This window comes from Hyalella azteca, unplaced genomic scaffold (assembly GCF_000764305.2).
Source record: "Hyalella azteca isolate HAZT.00-mixed unplaced genomic scaffold, Hazt_2.0.2 contig13914, whole genome shotgun sequence".
Classification (NCBI taxonomy): Eukaryota; Metazoa; Arthropoda; class Malacostraca; order Amphipoda; family Hyalellidae; genus Hyalella; species Hyalella azteca.
This window is the reverse complement of record NW_025943819.1, coordinates 58,093-73,805: the sequence shown is the minus strand read 5'-3', so window position 1 is coordinate 73,805 and position 15,713 is coordinate 58,093. Positions and strand designations below refer to the sequence as shown.

Sequence of the window (15,713 nt, the reverse complement as noted above, 5' to 3'; positions counted from 1 at the left end):
AATAAATAAACATTATTAGTCACCAATGAAATATCCAAACAGGATTACTTAAGAACAGGATGACAAATAAGAGCCAGAAGATCCTGATCGTTAAATTAAGGGGCATTCTGATTAAACCTTGATTATTTAATTAGTGAGCGCTTGAAACTTCAGTAAGAAAATGTTCCATTTGGTTAGAGTATTTCATGATACATAAGAGAGAGCAAGCGTGCAACAAGATTCACCAAAACGCTGCTCATTTCACTCAATGAAACAATGAATAAAGAACGAGGCCTCCACGGCCTCCACGGCAGACTCGTGGTTGACCACAAGAATTTTTCGTTGACGTAAGAGATTTTTTCAGGAATTCTACGAGCGAGAAAGCTTGTCTCATTTCAGCCACGTTCGTTTTTTACCCATAAAACAATTAAACTTAACTTTTGCGTAGCCACATGATTTTAGTAGCCTGTTTCATAGCTTGAAATGAATTTTATTTCTTTAAACACGATGATTGTACCTTTCAATAAAGCTAACGATTCACCGCAGAGACAGTCATGAATGGCGACATTAGTGAGTGTAACAATCAACGAATTATTTATTTTCACGCTCTGAAAGTTGTCGAACAAAGACGATTTTTTTTATTTTAACGGTCACCATGCGAAATAAGATCTGGATTTGTAAACGGTTCTAATTACATTTAATATTCAACGTTTCAAAACAGTAATTAGGTTAAACCAGCTAGCAAGAGGTAAAAAAAATTCGAGTCGTTTTGCAACGCCTCATCCGCGAAAAAAAAAACTGGAGATCATCTTCGGCCAACCACTAGTTAATAATTGACCTCTGTTTAGGAGATAATAATTTTATATTACATGTCGAGATACAGGATAACACAAAGATTGGAAAAGGCAGGAAAGTATAACGGCAGAGCGTTTGAAATAGAGCGGGAGATCGATACGTGGAGCACAATGCCACGACGCCAGCTGCTCGGCCGCAGCGTCGACCATCACAGCACCAACACTTCAGTACCTGCATTACACTGCTAACAACTTTAACTTGATGCCAGTCTACAATTAAATAACAAAAATCTAACAAAAACAATATTAATCAAACATTAATACAGAAATCAGCAATGAGTGAAGCATTCCTCAAATTGCCACTATGAGTGATCCATGTGAACAGTTTTGAAAATAGCCCAAAAATTTCGAATTTATTACTACATGACACACGAGTACGTGTGTAGGGAGAGATGTGTTAGTACCTTAACCCACTGCAGGAGCTGAGGAGGAGAGGCAGCGTCGCGAGGCAGCGTGCAGTTCATGAGCTGATTTGGTTCGTAGGAGATCGCGAACATAACGTCAGCAAGATACTTAATTAAATAATAAATTATTGCGAGAAGAACTTTTGAATCCAATTAAAATCCATCCGACTCGAATTTTATTTTCAATAATTTTTCTCGATTAGCTCAAGTTATTGCATACACTCAACATTGAATATTATCCAGACTTCAATTTACTTTTTAAAAAAATTTCTGAATTAAGATAATTAATTTTTGTCAACACTAAGTAGAACATATCATCAGGTAGATTGAATGTTTTTGAACACGAAACATTCGCTCACTTAAGTCATTATCAAGGGCCACTAATAATTGATCTTCACACACCAATGAATGTAAATGGTAGATCAGAGTCCTGACTGTATGCAGTCTAGTCTTCGCTTGACACTTTTGTGAACGAAAACTTTCAATTTAATATAAATAAAGACATCATCTGTTTTAAAATGGAACCAATAAATAGGTAATAAATATGCAGTTATAATAATATTTAAGCCAACAAGTTTGGTCAAACGGACAAATATTTCAGTGAGCAAATTTCCAGAGACCTGCAGGAGCAGCAGATCTCAATTGAACCTAATTATCAATGTACCGTTACGAAAATATATAGTAAAATGGAATTTCATACAAAGTTAGACGGTAATCTGCATGTTGAATGTCACTCGTGACGATGAAACTTAATCAGTATTATGGCTGGTGAAACTTGATGCTCAAAAATTACATAGCACCTAAAACATGATCACAACCTCTAACTCATACTCCGTTAACTTGCAGATTATACAAGAATGATACATAGCAATGTAACTGCTACCTACGTGACAAGCAGGATAATTAGAAAACAAATTTTGCTTTTGAAAACTATCTTGGGTCTTTTTGGTCTTCAGTGTGGAAACACTAATCATTTTGATCACCATTATCCTCAAGTATTATATATAGCTTCATAAGAATAACAATGTGCAAATTCTGAAGACAACGTTACAGGCTTCATCACACTTTCCCCAAAATAAATGTCTTCGAAACACCAATTAGACATGACGTTTCTACTGCCACAACACGCCAAATTATGTCGTCACTGACGCGGTGTGATCCATTCAACCGTCAGACCATCGGTGTCCCGAATGTCTGCGGCCGTTGCCACTCCGGTCTACAGCTCTCGTAGAACTGATCGTTCCTCAGCCCAACCTCTGGCCTCCAGTCCAGACGTCTCCACGCACTCCACTTCCAGGCAGCCAACCTCCTGCCTCCAGACATGCTACTACACACTCCACTTTCAGGCAGCCTACCTCCTGCCTCCAGACGTCTCCACACACTCCACTTCCAGGCAGCCAACCTCCTGCCTCCAGACGTGCTGCCACACACTCCACTTCCAGGCAGCCAACCTCCTGCCTCCAGACGTGTCACACTCCACTTCCAGGCAGCCTACCTCCTGCCTCCAGACGTGCTGCCACACACTCCACTTCCAGGCAGCCTACCTCCTGCCTCCAGACGTGCAGCCACACACTCCACTTCCAGGCAGCCTACCTCCTGCCTCCAGACGTCTCCACACACTCCATTTCCAGGCAGCTCGTCCTCCGACGTCGTTATGTTCATTTCCCATCTTTTTTTGGGCTCGGAGGTGCAGATGTTCTTCTATGTTCTTCCCTCGCCCGTCTTTCCAGAAACTCCGCCCCCAAGTGGGCACGCCACTAACCGCTCGAGTATCCAGGCTGTCCCTTTAATAGCTTGTTTATGACCGACGGTTTAACGATGATCGTAAAGTAATATGATCTAATTTACCGTGACAAGGCGTACAAATGGGCAGAAATAATTCCTTAAAATTCGATCTGTGTCACTACAAGAGATTTTTTAAGAATAAAAAAAGTTAATGTGAAAAAAGCAATAAAACATTATTTATGGTATTCGACAATTTATTTAGAGCCAAATTCCAAGTAAATAAATTTTAATTGATCCAGCGAAAACGTTGTTATGAAGCTTAAAAAGAAAAAGTATTGAAAGTTTCTACCGTTACTGCCGCTGCATAGTAATGAGCGTGATGAGACGATGGTTCAGCTCGACCAGTTATGGCGGTCTTTGCGCGAGTGCTTTTTCTCTCAGGGCTTTTGAATGAGGCCCTCTATGGTCGAATTCCAGTGTTCTCTTCAACGCCATTGACGGCCCTCCGGTCGAGTGAACTCTCACGCCGTGATAACCGCCGCAATCAAACCGTTTGTTTCCTGGTAATATGGAACTCAATTCCAGGTATAAGTGGTTGAGGAAAATCAGAAAAAAAAACATTTGTGCACCAGAAGAAATGATCATTGTAGTGGTTGCATGGAGATTAGAGAATGGAACTCCAAAACACACAATGATTCTTCGAGAAGTTCTTGTAAATGAAGATCACCCACAGTGACAATTGGACATACAGAAATAATAAATCGGACTTTATTTTTATATAGAGTTTCAACAGTTTTTCAAGTTTTCTAAAAACTTCCTTAATACCCTCGCAAAGTATCAATCAACTAGTAGCGACGACATGGATAAATCAGAAATAAATTATTTTGTAGAATTTACCAACCTTTCGACTTTCAAGCAAGACCAGAAATTACTGCGTAATATTGTAAAAGATCATGTCAAGCCCACAGATGATCACAAATCAGTCTCCGTAACTGGATTATAGCTGAGGCAATAGCTATTAGACAAAATAATCCGTTCATCAATGTAAAATACCAAGAGATGTCAAATTTCCTCAACTACTGTATTCTTAGAATACAGTAGTTGATTTTAATTGTCTTATTCTTCTAAATTCAGATAACTACTGTATTCTTATCTGAATTTCTATTCTTTCCAGATTATAATCTTATTTACTCTGATGATGGCTAAAGTGTAGATAGCCGAAACGTTAGAATATATGGATTTTTATTTCAGAACTGCGATCGTGTCTTTTTTATCCAGAATCATTATTCGACGCCTAAGTGTAATTGAAAAGGAAGTTTTTAGAAAAATTGGACATAAGAAATAAACGCAGTAAAACGTTATTCGAGTTGAATCAAAATGAACACATTCGAAAACTGAACCCTGTGCCACACACGGATATCTGCTTCCAGTTCATGATATAAAAATAGTTCGAGCTGCCATCATAAATCATAATGAAGAATAACGCGGACATATTTTGTACGTTTTTCGTTCGTATAGGAGGGCGGGGTAGGGGGCTACAACCGCCGTAGGGTCATGGCGGGACGTCGGGCACGTGTTGGCAACACCGGCACCAGGTGGCTAGCGGGGCCGCCACATCCCGATATGGCAACAACGCGTCTCCAAAAACTGTCCTTCAATTACGGAATAAAATAATTTTTTTACTAAACTTTCAAGATTAGTGACGATATAAGCGATTGAAACACGCCAGCTAATGCAATAAAAACGAGATGAGAGGCGATAACAACATGTGGGAAGCCAAGCCCAAAAGAAAATATTTTGATCTACACTTCGATTTTTAAATCGTAGCTCATTTTAAAGTTCGTAAACGTAAACGGAATAAAAACCTTACAGGCGGCGAGGATAAACTATTGATAAACTATTGAGACTCCAATAAATCAGTAAGAATATGAAGTATTAATGAAGAAAAGTTCTGTGATGTATGTGATGAAGATCCAGCAGCCGGACGGCGTATGACGCGTGCGAAATAATTCGTCAAAATAAACGAATTGAATGCAAAATAATGAGCAACATTCGTGCTCATTATTTGAGCAAATTTTATTGTTTTGCTCAAGGTTGAAACGCAGCTACTACGTATCAGTCCATCGAACCAAGAGTCATTTTTCTAGTGAAATAAAGAAAGCAAAACAAAGCTTTGACCTTCACTGCGCAGTACATTCAGGAATTAAAACTCGAGAAAAGCAATCGCAATGTTTACGTCACGTTCACTTCTACAAACTAACATAGTATTAAAAATGTACTAAGGCGTGATACGCATAAATGAATTGGAAGAGAACGAAGGATGTATTACACATTAAGGCCTGCAACGTCGAATTCCTAAATCATGAAATCCGGTCGTCGGAGCCCGGGCCCTATACCGGGATTATTGAGGCCTGGGGCGTCGAGACGCGGGCCCGATACCTTAACACCGAGGCCCGGGCCCAATACAGAGAAAATTGAGGCCTGAGTCGGCAGGATGAAAGCCAAGGCCGCGAGACTGGACTGGAATAACCGTCACTCAGTATCAATGGAGACTTGCTGGCTTGTCGAGGAGACTGCATGTTTGGGCTGGAGAAGGGGTATGGCTGGAGGGAGGGTGCTGTTGGGTGGATGGGGTGTGGTTGTTTGGGTGTGGTTAATTGGGTAGTGTTGCTGGGTGGGGAGTGTAGCTATGCAGCAGGGGAGTAAGCAGGATGGGGTGTGGTTGGGGGGGGGGGTGTTGCCTGGTTTAGGTTGTATTCGAGTATTGCCTAAAGAAGATATCAGCTGAGGAGTTAAGAAAAACGTGCCTGATTAACTCGATGCAAAGCAATAACAGAGAAGTCCAATTTAGTGACTACAGACAGCAGAGATATATTTATTGTGGCTAGCATTTGACACATTTTTTATTCCTGCAGGCGGGGCGAAAATCAGAATGTTATTAATACTAAATCAAACTCGTTTTTGAAACCAGAAAAAAAGATAAATTTTACAAGGTAAATTTTTCTGTGCAAATATTTAAAGTAGAGTTAATTAGTATAGGAAAAATTTGAGTAATGCAATAATTACAATTTTATAATTAATTGGATATAACGATATTGGTTTGTTTTCATATGAATATCTGTAATGATATATTATTGATATTATCGTCGACAAACAAGTTTGTAAGGCCGTTTGTTATCATGAGAACAGCCTTGTGAAAATAAAACTTCGAGTTGTTATCACATTCCATATTTTGGTGGAAGAAAACTTTACGTGAAGCGCAGAGGCGCGCGCTCAGTTCCTCTCAACGAAAGCCGCTGAAATGAAGTTATGACCTGACCAGTGATGCTCAGTGGTGACTGACGCTCAGTGGTGACTGACGCTCAGTAGAGGCTGATGCTCAATGGAGACTGATGCACAGTGGAGACTGATGCTCAGTGGTGACTGATGCTCAGTGATGACTGATGCTCAGTGGAGACTGATGCTCAGTGATGCCTGATGCTCAGTGATGACTGATGCTCAGTGGAGACTGATGCTCAGTGATGACTGATGCTCAGTGATGACTGATGCTCAGTGATGCCTGATGCTCAGTGGTGACTGATGCTGCGAGAATGCATTTAATTCAGAATAATATGAAAAATATTTTACTGCAAAACTGAGTGATATTTTTGTGTGTTTGTTGAAATTTTCCCTTATAAAACATTAGTTAAACGACCAGACTTACGACTGTAGAGAGCCCCACTAGCCAGACGACTTCCCTGCGCTGCCTCAACCGCAAAGACTGAACATGTGGTTGACGCGTGCGGTTAGCGAGGGAGGACCTGGCACTGCCACATAACCACAACCCTCTTAAATTATTAGACGTTTAAATAGTTAAGATAAAAGTTATAATATTGAAATTTCTGTTCCAGATATTACAATAAGTTTCATTGGTCACTAATAATCTTTTAATTTTCAGATATAAAGTAATAGAGCATAGTTAGCGTTGCACTCTATAAAATATGTACATAACTGCAACAATCAGATATATATAGTTTGATAGCATTAAGAATACAGAAGCATGGATGTAGGTAGCAGCATTGCACAAATATGGAAACTAAAAGCACACCGGCATTTCGTGGATACTTATTTTATGGGCATTGAAATCGTTCAACATTTAAAAAATCATTTCTATCATGAAATGCAAAGAACTTCAGAATGCATAACAGGGAAATGTTTCGTTCAATAATAGTATAACTGCATGAAAGGTTTCATGCATGTGAAAAGTTTCGTGGGTATAACTGCATGAGTAGAAAAAAGTTCCGTTGCATTAGCGGTGTAAGTTGCTATAACATGTATCCTTACATTTTTATTCGTTAAATTCTTCTTACACAATTAGATTTTCGAGCCGTCATGTTATTGAAGGCATAAATAAAGTAAGACATCTTCAGCTGCCTCTTATCCATTCATCAGTAACTCAAAACTGTCCGGAACTACAGGCAACGTTGTTAGTCTTTCCAGGCCAATAACAATAGGGGAATTTGAAACCTAACTTTTCAGGAAAGAAGCTGAGTGAAAAATTCTAATAATATGTTCCGGGGAAACAGCGTAACGTAAAGCTCAGCTTACAGAGTCAATTATATCATGTAGTTATCATTCATTAAATACGACATGAGAATTAAATAACATCGATAAAGAAGTAAACCAGATTTGCAAATGAGAGTTAAACATTTTGCAGTTATTATACTAGCTGTCTTACTGGTAGAAATAGTAAAATTCACGAAATAATAACGGGATTAAAATAAGTAATTTCAGAGGCTTATTTCGTAGGAAAGATTTCTAAAGCAAAGTACTAACGAAGTTAAGGAGGAGGCCATTCGAGCGGCTCTCCTGATAACAAAGATACGGAGGAGGCAATCTAAATTCCTGGTTAGGGAATAATACTAGCGGCATACGTTAGTCCATACACAGGCTCCATGGGGCATGGAGCATACGCTAGTCCATACACACGCTCCATGGAGCATACGCTAGTCCATACACAGGCTCCATGGAGCATACGCTAGTCCACGCTCCATGGAGCATACGCTAGTCCATACACACGCTCCATGGAGCATACGTACACACGCTCCATGGAGCATACGCTAGTCCATACACACGCTCCATGGAGAATACGTTAGTCCATACACACGCTCCATGGAGCATACGTAAATCCATACACACGCTCCATGGAGCATACGCTAGTCCATACACACGCTCCATGGAACATACGTTAATCCAAACACCCGCTACATGGAGCATACGTAAATCCATACACACGCTCCATGGAGCATACGTAAATCCATACACACGCTCCATGGAGCATACGCTAGTCCATACACACGCTCCATGGAGCATACGCTAGCCCATACACAAGCATGTATAAGAAACGAACAGACCTGATAAATAATATCGAGGAAGGGAAGGAATAACTGGTTTATGAGAGAAGCTGCTAGAAGTCGTTTATGGCCGCTGTCGGATGCGAATGTTCCGCTTCCTGTCGTCTACTTTCAAACTCGTTTTTTTTAGAAAGATTTTTTGGGTGTCTTTTTTTTTTTGGGGGGGGGGAGTGAATTTTTTCGGGTTACAGATTTTTGGATGCAATTTTTATATGGACGGAAAATTTACGGATAAAATTTATAGAGCGATGAAAGATTTAATAAATATATTTTTTAATTAAAGTTTAATTGTGATGCAAGTTCTCCTTCTTGTAGGTATTCCTATTAATTGGCTACGGAACTTTAGGTCTACTTACATCACACTTACTATAGCAGAAGGCTGGAGCACCAATACATTATAAATTTGCTTACATCGCAAATCAAGTATGAATATAAAAAATCAAGTATGAAAAAAAATATTAAGTAAATTAACAATTTCTTCATTACGATTATGGAGTTGGTCTGCGAAACGTTTTCAATGCGGATAATAAGAATTTTCAAGGCTATTTTTATTTGCTTTTAGGTTTTTTCGCAAGACAATTTCTTGCTTTGCTGCACGAAAAAATAAGTAATCACAAATACATCTTATACAATTATTAGCATCACAAAAGTTTTACGCACTAAAAACTAGCACAAATCATTTTATTTTTAAAATAAAAATCATTCGTATTTAAATATGAAAGAATTATGCACAAGCCATGTCATGAGAATTCATTAAAGCACGCCGCGTCGTTGTCTGATGGTGCAGCGCTCATATAGCATGTTACACGAGCGATATGGCCACAGAGATAATGTTGACATCGCTACCAGCCCACATTAACAAACGTCTTAATAAATCAACTCGAATATTCATAAGAACTAACGAAATCCTAAGATAAGAAGCCTCTTGGAGCTTGCAAACAAGATCGCTGGTCCTTCTTCAGTCAAAGTAAAGGCAAGTAACTGAAGCGCTTCCTGAGAGTCGGTGGCCCAGCCGTGCTGTGTCCAGAGGATACATAATTCTGTTCAAACGCGCCGAAAGTATTCAGGCGGTAAGTATTCATGACGCATGCCACGCCAAAATGTCTAAGAACAGATCAACATATATAATACTGCGACTAAATGTAATAAGATATTATCCAAGTAAAGTCATGCGGACCCAGAATGGTTTCATTTATATAGTCTGGTATGGAACGAGTTTTTTGTTTATGGTCAATTAAATATTTTCTGTAACTGTGCGCTCTGACGTTTAGATCAAATTTTAAAAAGTTTTCGTAGATGAATAAAATCGAAACCTTCAAAAATTATTTCTATAATTTTTTTTCATGTGAATTACTGATGGTTAATGCCGCTATTAAATAGCAAGAGGTCATAAGAAATCATGGCTACGCGCATAGAAACTGGAAGAGAGAGCTGATGAATAGAAGCAGCTACACGCACTCTAATGAAAGTTTGTATAAACAAGGCTAAATGAATTTTCCAGTTGAACGCCCTATTGAAATTTCCCACTGAAACTGAACGCCTTATGCTTCCAACAAAAGCTCCATCTGTTGAGATCCTGGACTGAGTTTCGGTTGGAAAAATTTAAATGTCCGCGACAGCTGCCGGGTGGCGCGTGCCGGTCCGCACCTGCCGACCGACGCCGCACGCGTCGCATCCTTCCGCAAAGAAGCGTCCAGTTTGTAGTAGCAGCGCTAATAGTTTGTAAGTATAGAGCTAATGTTTCTAGTAAAAGCGTCTAGTTTCTAGCTATAGTGCTAATGTTTCTAGTAAAAGCGTCTAGTTTCTAGCAGGAGCGCTAATATTTTCTAGTAAAAGCTTCTAGTTTGTAGCATGAGCGCTAATAGTTTGTAGTAGAAGCGTCTAGCTTCTAGCCATAGAGCATATAATTTCTAGCAAAAGCGTTTACTTTCTAGCCATTGATCAAACAATTTCTAGTAAAACATCTAGTTTCTAGCCATAGATCAAATCATTTCTAGCAAAAGTACCTAGTTTCTAGTAAATAGCCCAAATAGTTTCTAGCAATGGCGCAACAAGCTAATTAATAGTAAAAGTATGTCCGGCGTCGAGCGATGGTGCAGCTAGTTTCTATTTGCTGCACATCTAGTTTAAAATGAAATAGCATCTAGTTTTTAGTAACGGAGTACCTAGTTTCGAATCTAATTCCTCGTAAGACATCTCCAGTTTTAGTAACTCAGCATCATATTTCCAGTGACAGCGCATCCCTGCAAGTCCAGGCCACGGCCAATTACCAATCGTGTGTGCTGTCTTCTCCTACTAATGGCACGTAGTCTTCTGCTTCTAATTGTACGTAGTCTTACCTCACCTATTGTACGTAGTATTACCTAACATATTGTACTGAATTTTCTCCTACTAATTGTATGCAGTCTTCTCCTACTAATTGTACGTATAGTCTCGTCTCATTACACGTAAGAAGTTTTATCACATTGTGTACAACCTTATTATAAGGTAACATAACCTAATTTATAGTGCTAGTGTGACCTCAATAATACGGCATAGCATAATTGCATTAATACTTCAGCAGTAAAAAGAAACAAACGTAAAAAATGCCACCACAAATAATGTTAATAAAAACCAAATGTCACCGAATATTTAGAGACCATTTAAATATTTTGAGATCATATATTACAAACGTGAGATGTACTTCTCATGCTCGCAAGACACAGCAATTTAATACAGGCTCTCTTAGGATGCCATATCGAAAAATTTCATCGAACAGAAACAAAAGAAACGTTATGAAACTTTATCCTGGGTACGCCACATCCGGCGCCGCGCCGCAACCGACACCAGAGATAATCTCTGTGTCGGGCCTCATCCTAGCTAAGGAACTGTCCTAAGCAGCTTATGTTCAGCACTAAAGAGAGTTGAGTTTATTTAAGTGATTTAAATGGAACGCAAGGTAGCATTAATTCCTGTGAGATGCGAATAAATAGAGCAGCTTGTCGTCGAGTCTAAACCCACGTCAAAAAATATAACTCTGTACTCGCTGCAGTGAGTGACAGAGAGCGCTTTTTCTCGTCGACGAAAACGTGAAGTCACGGACGGACCGACGGATATGGCGAGCACAATAGTGCATTTTTTCCATAAATGAGAAAATGCGCTAAAAAGTCAGCGCAAAATCCATCTCAATGATTGAATAACATAAAAATACATTCAACGAAAACGAAGATAAACCCTCCCTTTTGAAAAACTTTAATCGTGGACTCAAGTTCATACAACGATGATTACAGCGAATTCCAATTCAGAAGTAAACATCCAGTTCAAACAAATACAAGTTTAAGCGAAATTCCCGTTGACGATTGGATTTTGAGCTTCCCGACACCGGCAGCATTAAAAAAATATAACTGCGTACTCGCTGCAGTGAGTGACAGAGCGCATGTTCTCGTCGACGAAAACGTGGTCACGGACGGACGAACGGACGGACGGACAGACGGACGGACGGACAGACGGACGGACGGACATGACGATCGAGCACAACAGCGCCCTTTTTCATAAATGAGAAAATGCTATAAAAAGTGCAGGAATAGCAGGCGATGTACAGGGAAAGCCATATAAATTAATCTCTTATGAAGCTGTTGCATTAAAAGAGCAACTATATAAGCAGCGATTTGAGATTTAAAGTAATAGCGTTACCTATTTCAACTGCTTTTAATAAACAATTCGAGCTGCTTTGCTATACCGATCTAGGTTATTTTGCATTGTCGATTCACGCTACTTAATTGCATCCTTTGGGCAATTGATCACTCCGTATCACTAAAACAGCCTCATCTGTATCACAGATTCAATTTCTCCATAGTATCAGATTGCTACTTAACAGTCGGCAGCATGAATAGAAAATTTCACAATCATTCGCTATTTGAAACACCTGGTGTTTCAGCTAGAAAAAAAGACGTTGGTGCAAGGGACCATAGTGAATAATATGGTGAGCGCACCACAAGGCGTTTAGTTGGGAATGCAAGTGATGTACTAATGTGCAAGTGATGTACTAATGTGCAAGTGATGTACTAATGTGCAAGTGATGTACTGATGTGCAAGTGATGTACTGATGTGCAAGTGATGTACTGATGTGCAAGTGATGTACTGATGTTTGATTGACGTTATCAGAGGCAACATCCAAGTTGTCATGAATGACCGGCAGGTGAAAGCTTTAGCAGCGCCGCAGCTTCTTTATTCCAACGATTAATATGGTAATGAGGCGAGCACATATCATCATGGTAGGGATTATGTCGGCAATATGGCTAGCAGATTGAAAGGCTTTGTCGCGCAACTGAAAAATACAATTGGTTAACGATAGTCATTGAAATCTTTAAAGTTTAAACGTTTCACGGTCATTGTTGGCAAGATATCCCGTTGCCATATTTAGGTCTCAGTCGAATAAAAATCTTTAAAATCAAGTCAACTGAATTGTATAGAATTCTCAAAAACTTTATACCGTAGACAAATTGAATTAAAAAAGTTATTGATTTTAAAAGAAAGCAAGTACTCGGTTTTATTTGACGTAAAAATGTTTTTTGGTTATAGCCACGAGATGTAAAAACGTTATTCGTGTTCAATTATCCCGGTAATTTCAGTGTACAGCTATCAAGAATAAAGTTAATAACAATAATAATATGCGTTTAAAAATTACTTTTTAAAGACAACACTTCTAAAGAATTCACTCAATTCAGTGTCTGCGCTGTAACATATGTAGAATGAATTTCTAATTTTATCATCAAATATTAATAAAAAGAGTAATATTTAAATTTTTTTTTCAAAATTAAAAAAAATTAAATTTTCAAAATGATTTATTCTGTCAATTGAATCATGTTTTGTCTCCACTCTCCAACTTTATGCAATTGTGCAAAATTTCAGATTGATTGGACAGGTAGAAGTGTGTTAAATAGCGATTATAAGATATGTATCAGACAAAATTAGTTTTTCAAATTTTTTTAATATTAAAAATAAAAATTTGTATAATTTTTTATATTATTTATTCTGTCACTTTGATTCATGCATTGTCTCCAACTTTATGCAAGTGTGCCAAATTTCAGATCGATTGGAGAGGTAGAAGTATGTTAAAAATCGATTATAAGATTTGTAACAGACAGACAAACAAGAAGTGAAGTTAAAGAGAAGTGTTGTAATAATAAAGCTATTGTATGATAATCAAAGGAACAAATGTACATATCAATATTTTAGATTGAATATAGACTTCTCATTTGTCTCTCCATGTAAAATAGGATAAAAATTCCTCTGTTTCCAAATTTAGTGTCGCGGAAAACGCGAGTAAATTCTGTGCATGATTCACTGTTGACTTATTGCATTTTAATCATTTTAATGCTTGTGCGGCATCAAATTAAATTAAATAAATGGTAAATAAATTAAATGGGAAATAGTCTTCCGTGCAGAGTTTTTTACATTTTTTGTCGTATAAAGCGAGATTGGTCTGTTCGATATATCTATTCTCCGAAGAAATGCCTCCTATAATAATGGTGCAGCGACCGGAAGATGATTAGATTTTAAAATATTTCATAATCTCAACACTTGAAACATAAAGAAACACAAAAAAATGTTGCGGATTTATTTATATAATTTCTCCACACACAAATATGCCGGTTGGTCTGTAAGTGCCGGTCCGTCGTTGAGTGAGGTTGTGCGTTGCTCATTCCTAAACTTTCCACGCTATTTGTACTGTCAGTGATGGCAAGTGATGCCGAAAGTGAGTCTAGTTCCACCTGCTCCGTGGCATCCGTTGGTGTTGGCAGTGTCTCGATGAGGGAAGATCTGGATAAAGTGAGCAAGATGCTATCCTTCCTGAAGAACTTCAGCCCTGAGAAGAAGAAAGCGGGACGACAGGCGAGATCTGGCAATGTTGTTTCTTCCAATGCCTTGAGTCTGGAGAAGGTAATTAATGTCATTGATGCTGTTTATTCCCTAAATGTTAGAATGTTGACCAAAATTGAAAACCTCATCTCAACAAATTCCAAACTCCAGTGCGACCTTGACCTCCTTGTCGAAAAACAAGCCTCCTTGCCTAGTTACTCAGATGTGGTTTCGCGCGGTATTCCTTCACCTGCTGCATCTAATAATGGAGGCCGTTCAGGTGCCTCGGGGAGGGTTTCAGGTGTTCCGAGTAGAGATGTTAGAAATTCTGTTGGCCCGTCGATGTTGCGCCTTGAGAAGCGCCTGGATACTGTTGAGCAGGACTCGCTTGTGAAGGTAATGGCCTGCCAAGGAGGNATTGCGGAAAGATGAACGAATACGATGATGGAACTCTTCGAGCCGCTGACATCGAGACCGTGGACGTCATTGGGAAGGAAACCAAACCTTTAAGAGTATCCTTTGCCTCAAAGAAAGCTAGAAACCGTACTCTGATGACTGGTGTAGATAAAGAAACCTGAAAACCTACTCGTCAATGAATACTTAATTAAAGCACGTGCTGCTCTCCTTTTCAAGCTGAGAACTCTAAAGAGCAAATAATTCTATTGAAAGAAAGTATGCATGGAATGGACGAGTTTGTGCTAAGATAAAGTTTAGTGACAAGGTTTCGTTCATTAACTCTGAGTTTGACCTTGTGAAGTTTGAGCAGTCACTGTCAGCTATTACTGCCTGATGTTTTTCTGTGCCCTATCATTGTCCTTTTTATTCGCAATGATGACTGAGTTCACTTATCCTAGGTTATGTCTAAGTGATTATCTTGTCGCTGACATCCCTGACGTCAATAGCAAAATCTATGACTATGATACTTTTTTTAAACCGAGCGAGTTGTTTTACCCATGAATCTCCTTTGGTTTGTTTTAATATTAGGAATTTTCCTAAAACTTTTGATCATTTTATGATTTTTCTTAGTTCAATGGATTTTAAATTTACTAACATTTTGGTAACGGAAACCAGGCAGAGTCCAAACTTTGGGAAATTGTTTAATATTCCTAATTATTCTATATAGGTATAGTATTTATCGCAACTACCATGGGGGAGGCATAACTGCTTACGTAGACAAGTAAAGCGCGATGTTTAATAGCGATTTCCCTAGGGGAGAAAAATGAGTATGAACTGCCGAGTCTTAGTGTCGGCCTGCCTTTAATTGAGCGTTTGCGTTTATATACCGCCCTCTAACAGCGTATGAACTTTCAATGATTAATTGACAGCTGGCGTTTGAATTGAATTTGGCGTTTCCTCAGTGTAATTCCAGGGGCCTTTACTAAGGATTCCAAGGGCGTTTCTTCAGTGTAATGTTGATATTGCCTCTTTTAAACTGATTATTTTTTCATTAGGACATTCGGTTTTCCGTTTTCTAAAGGCTTATGTCAATGGTTGTGATTATTTTAAAAATTTATTAC

At 38.8% G+C, this 15,713-nt stretch overlaps 1 protein-coding gene across 2 annotated transcripts in view; it reads right to left on the bottom strand.

Annotated features, from left to right (window-relative positions):
- Positions 1-15,713, bottom strand: part of LOC108667885 — an 88,403-nt gene that overhangs the window by 40,847 nt on the left and 31,843 nt on the right. Inside the window, exon 1 of one of the 2 annotated variants that reach the window (XM_018154985.2) lies at positions 1,238-1,447. The exons of the other annotated variant lie outside the window; for it this stretch is intronic. Within the exon in view, the coding sequence (XP_018010474.1) occupies positions 1,238-1,330 (93 nt within the window). The 5' untranslated portion in view covers positions 1,331-1,447. Of the gene's footprint in view, positions 1-1,237; positions 1,448-15,713 lie in introns of those variants that run through there. 2 annotated transcript variants of the gene reach the window in all.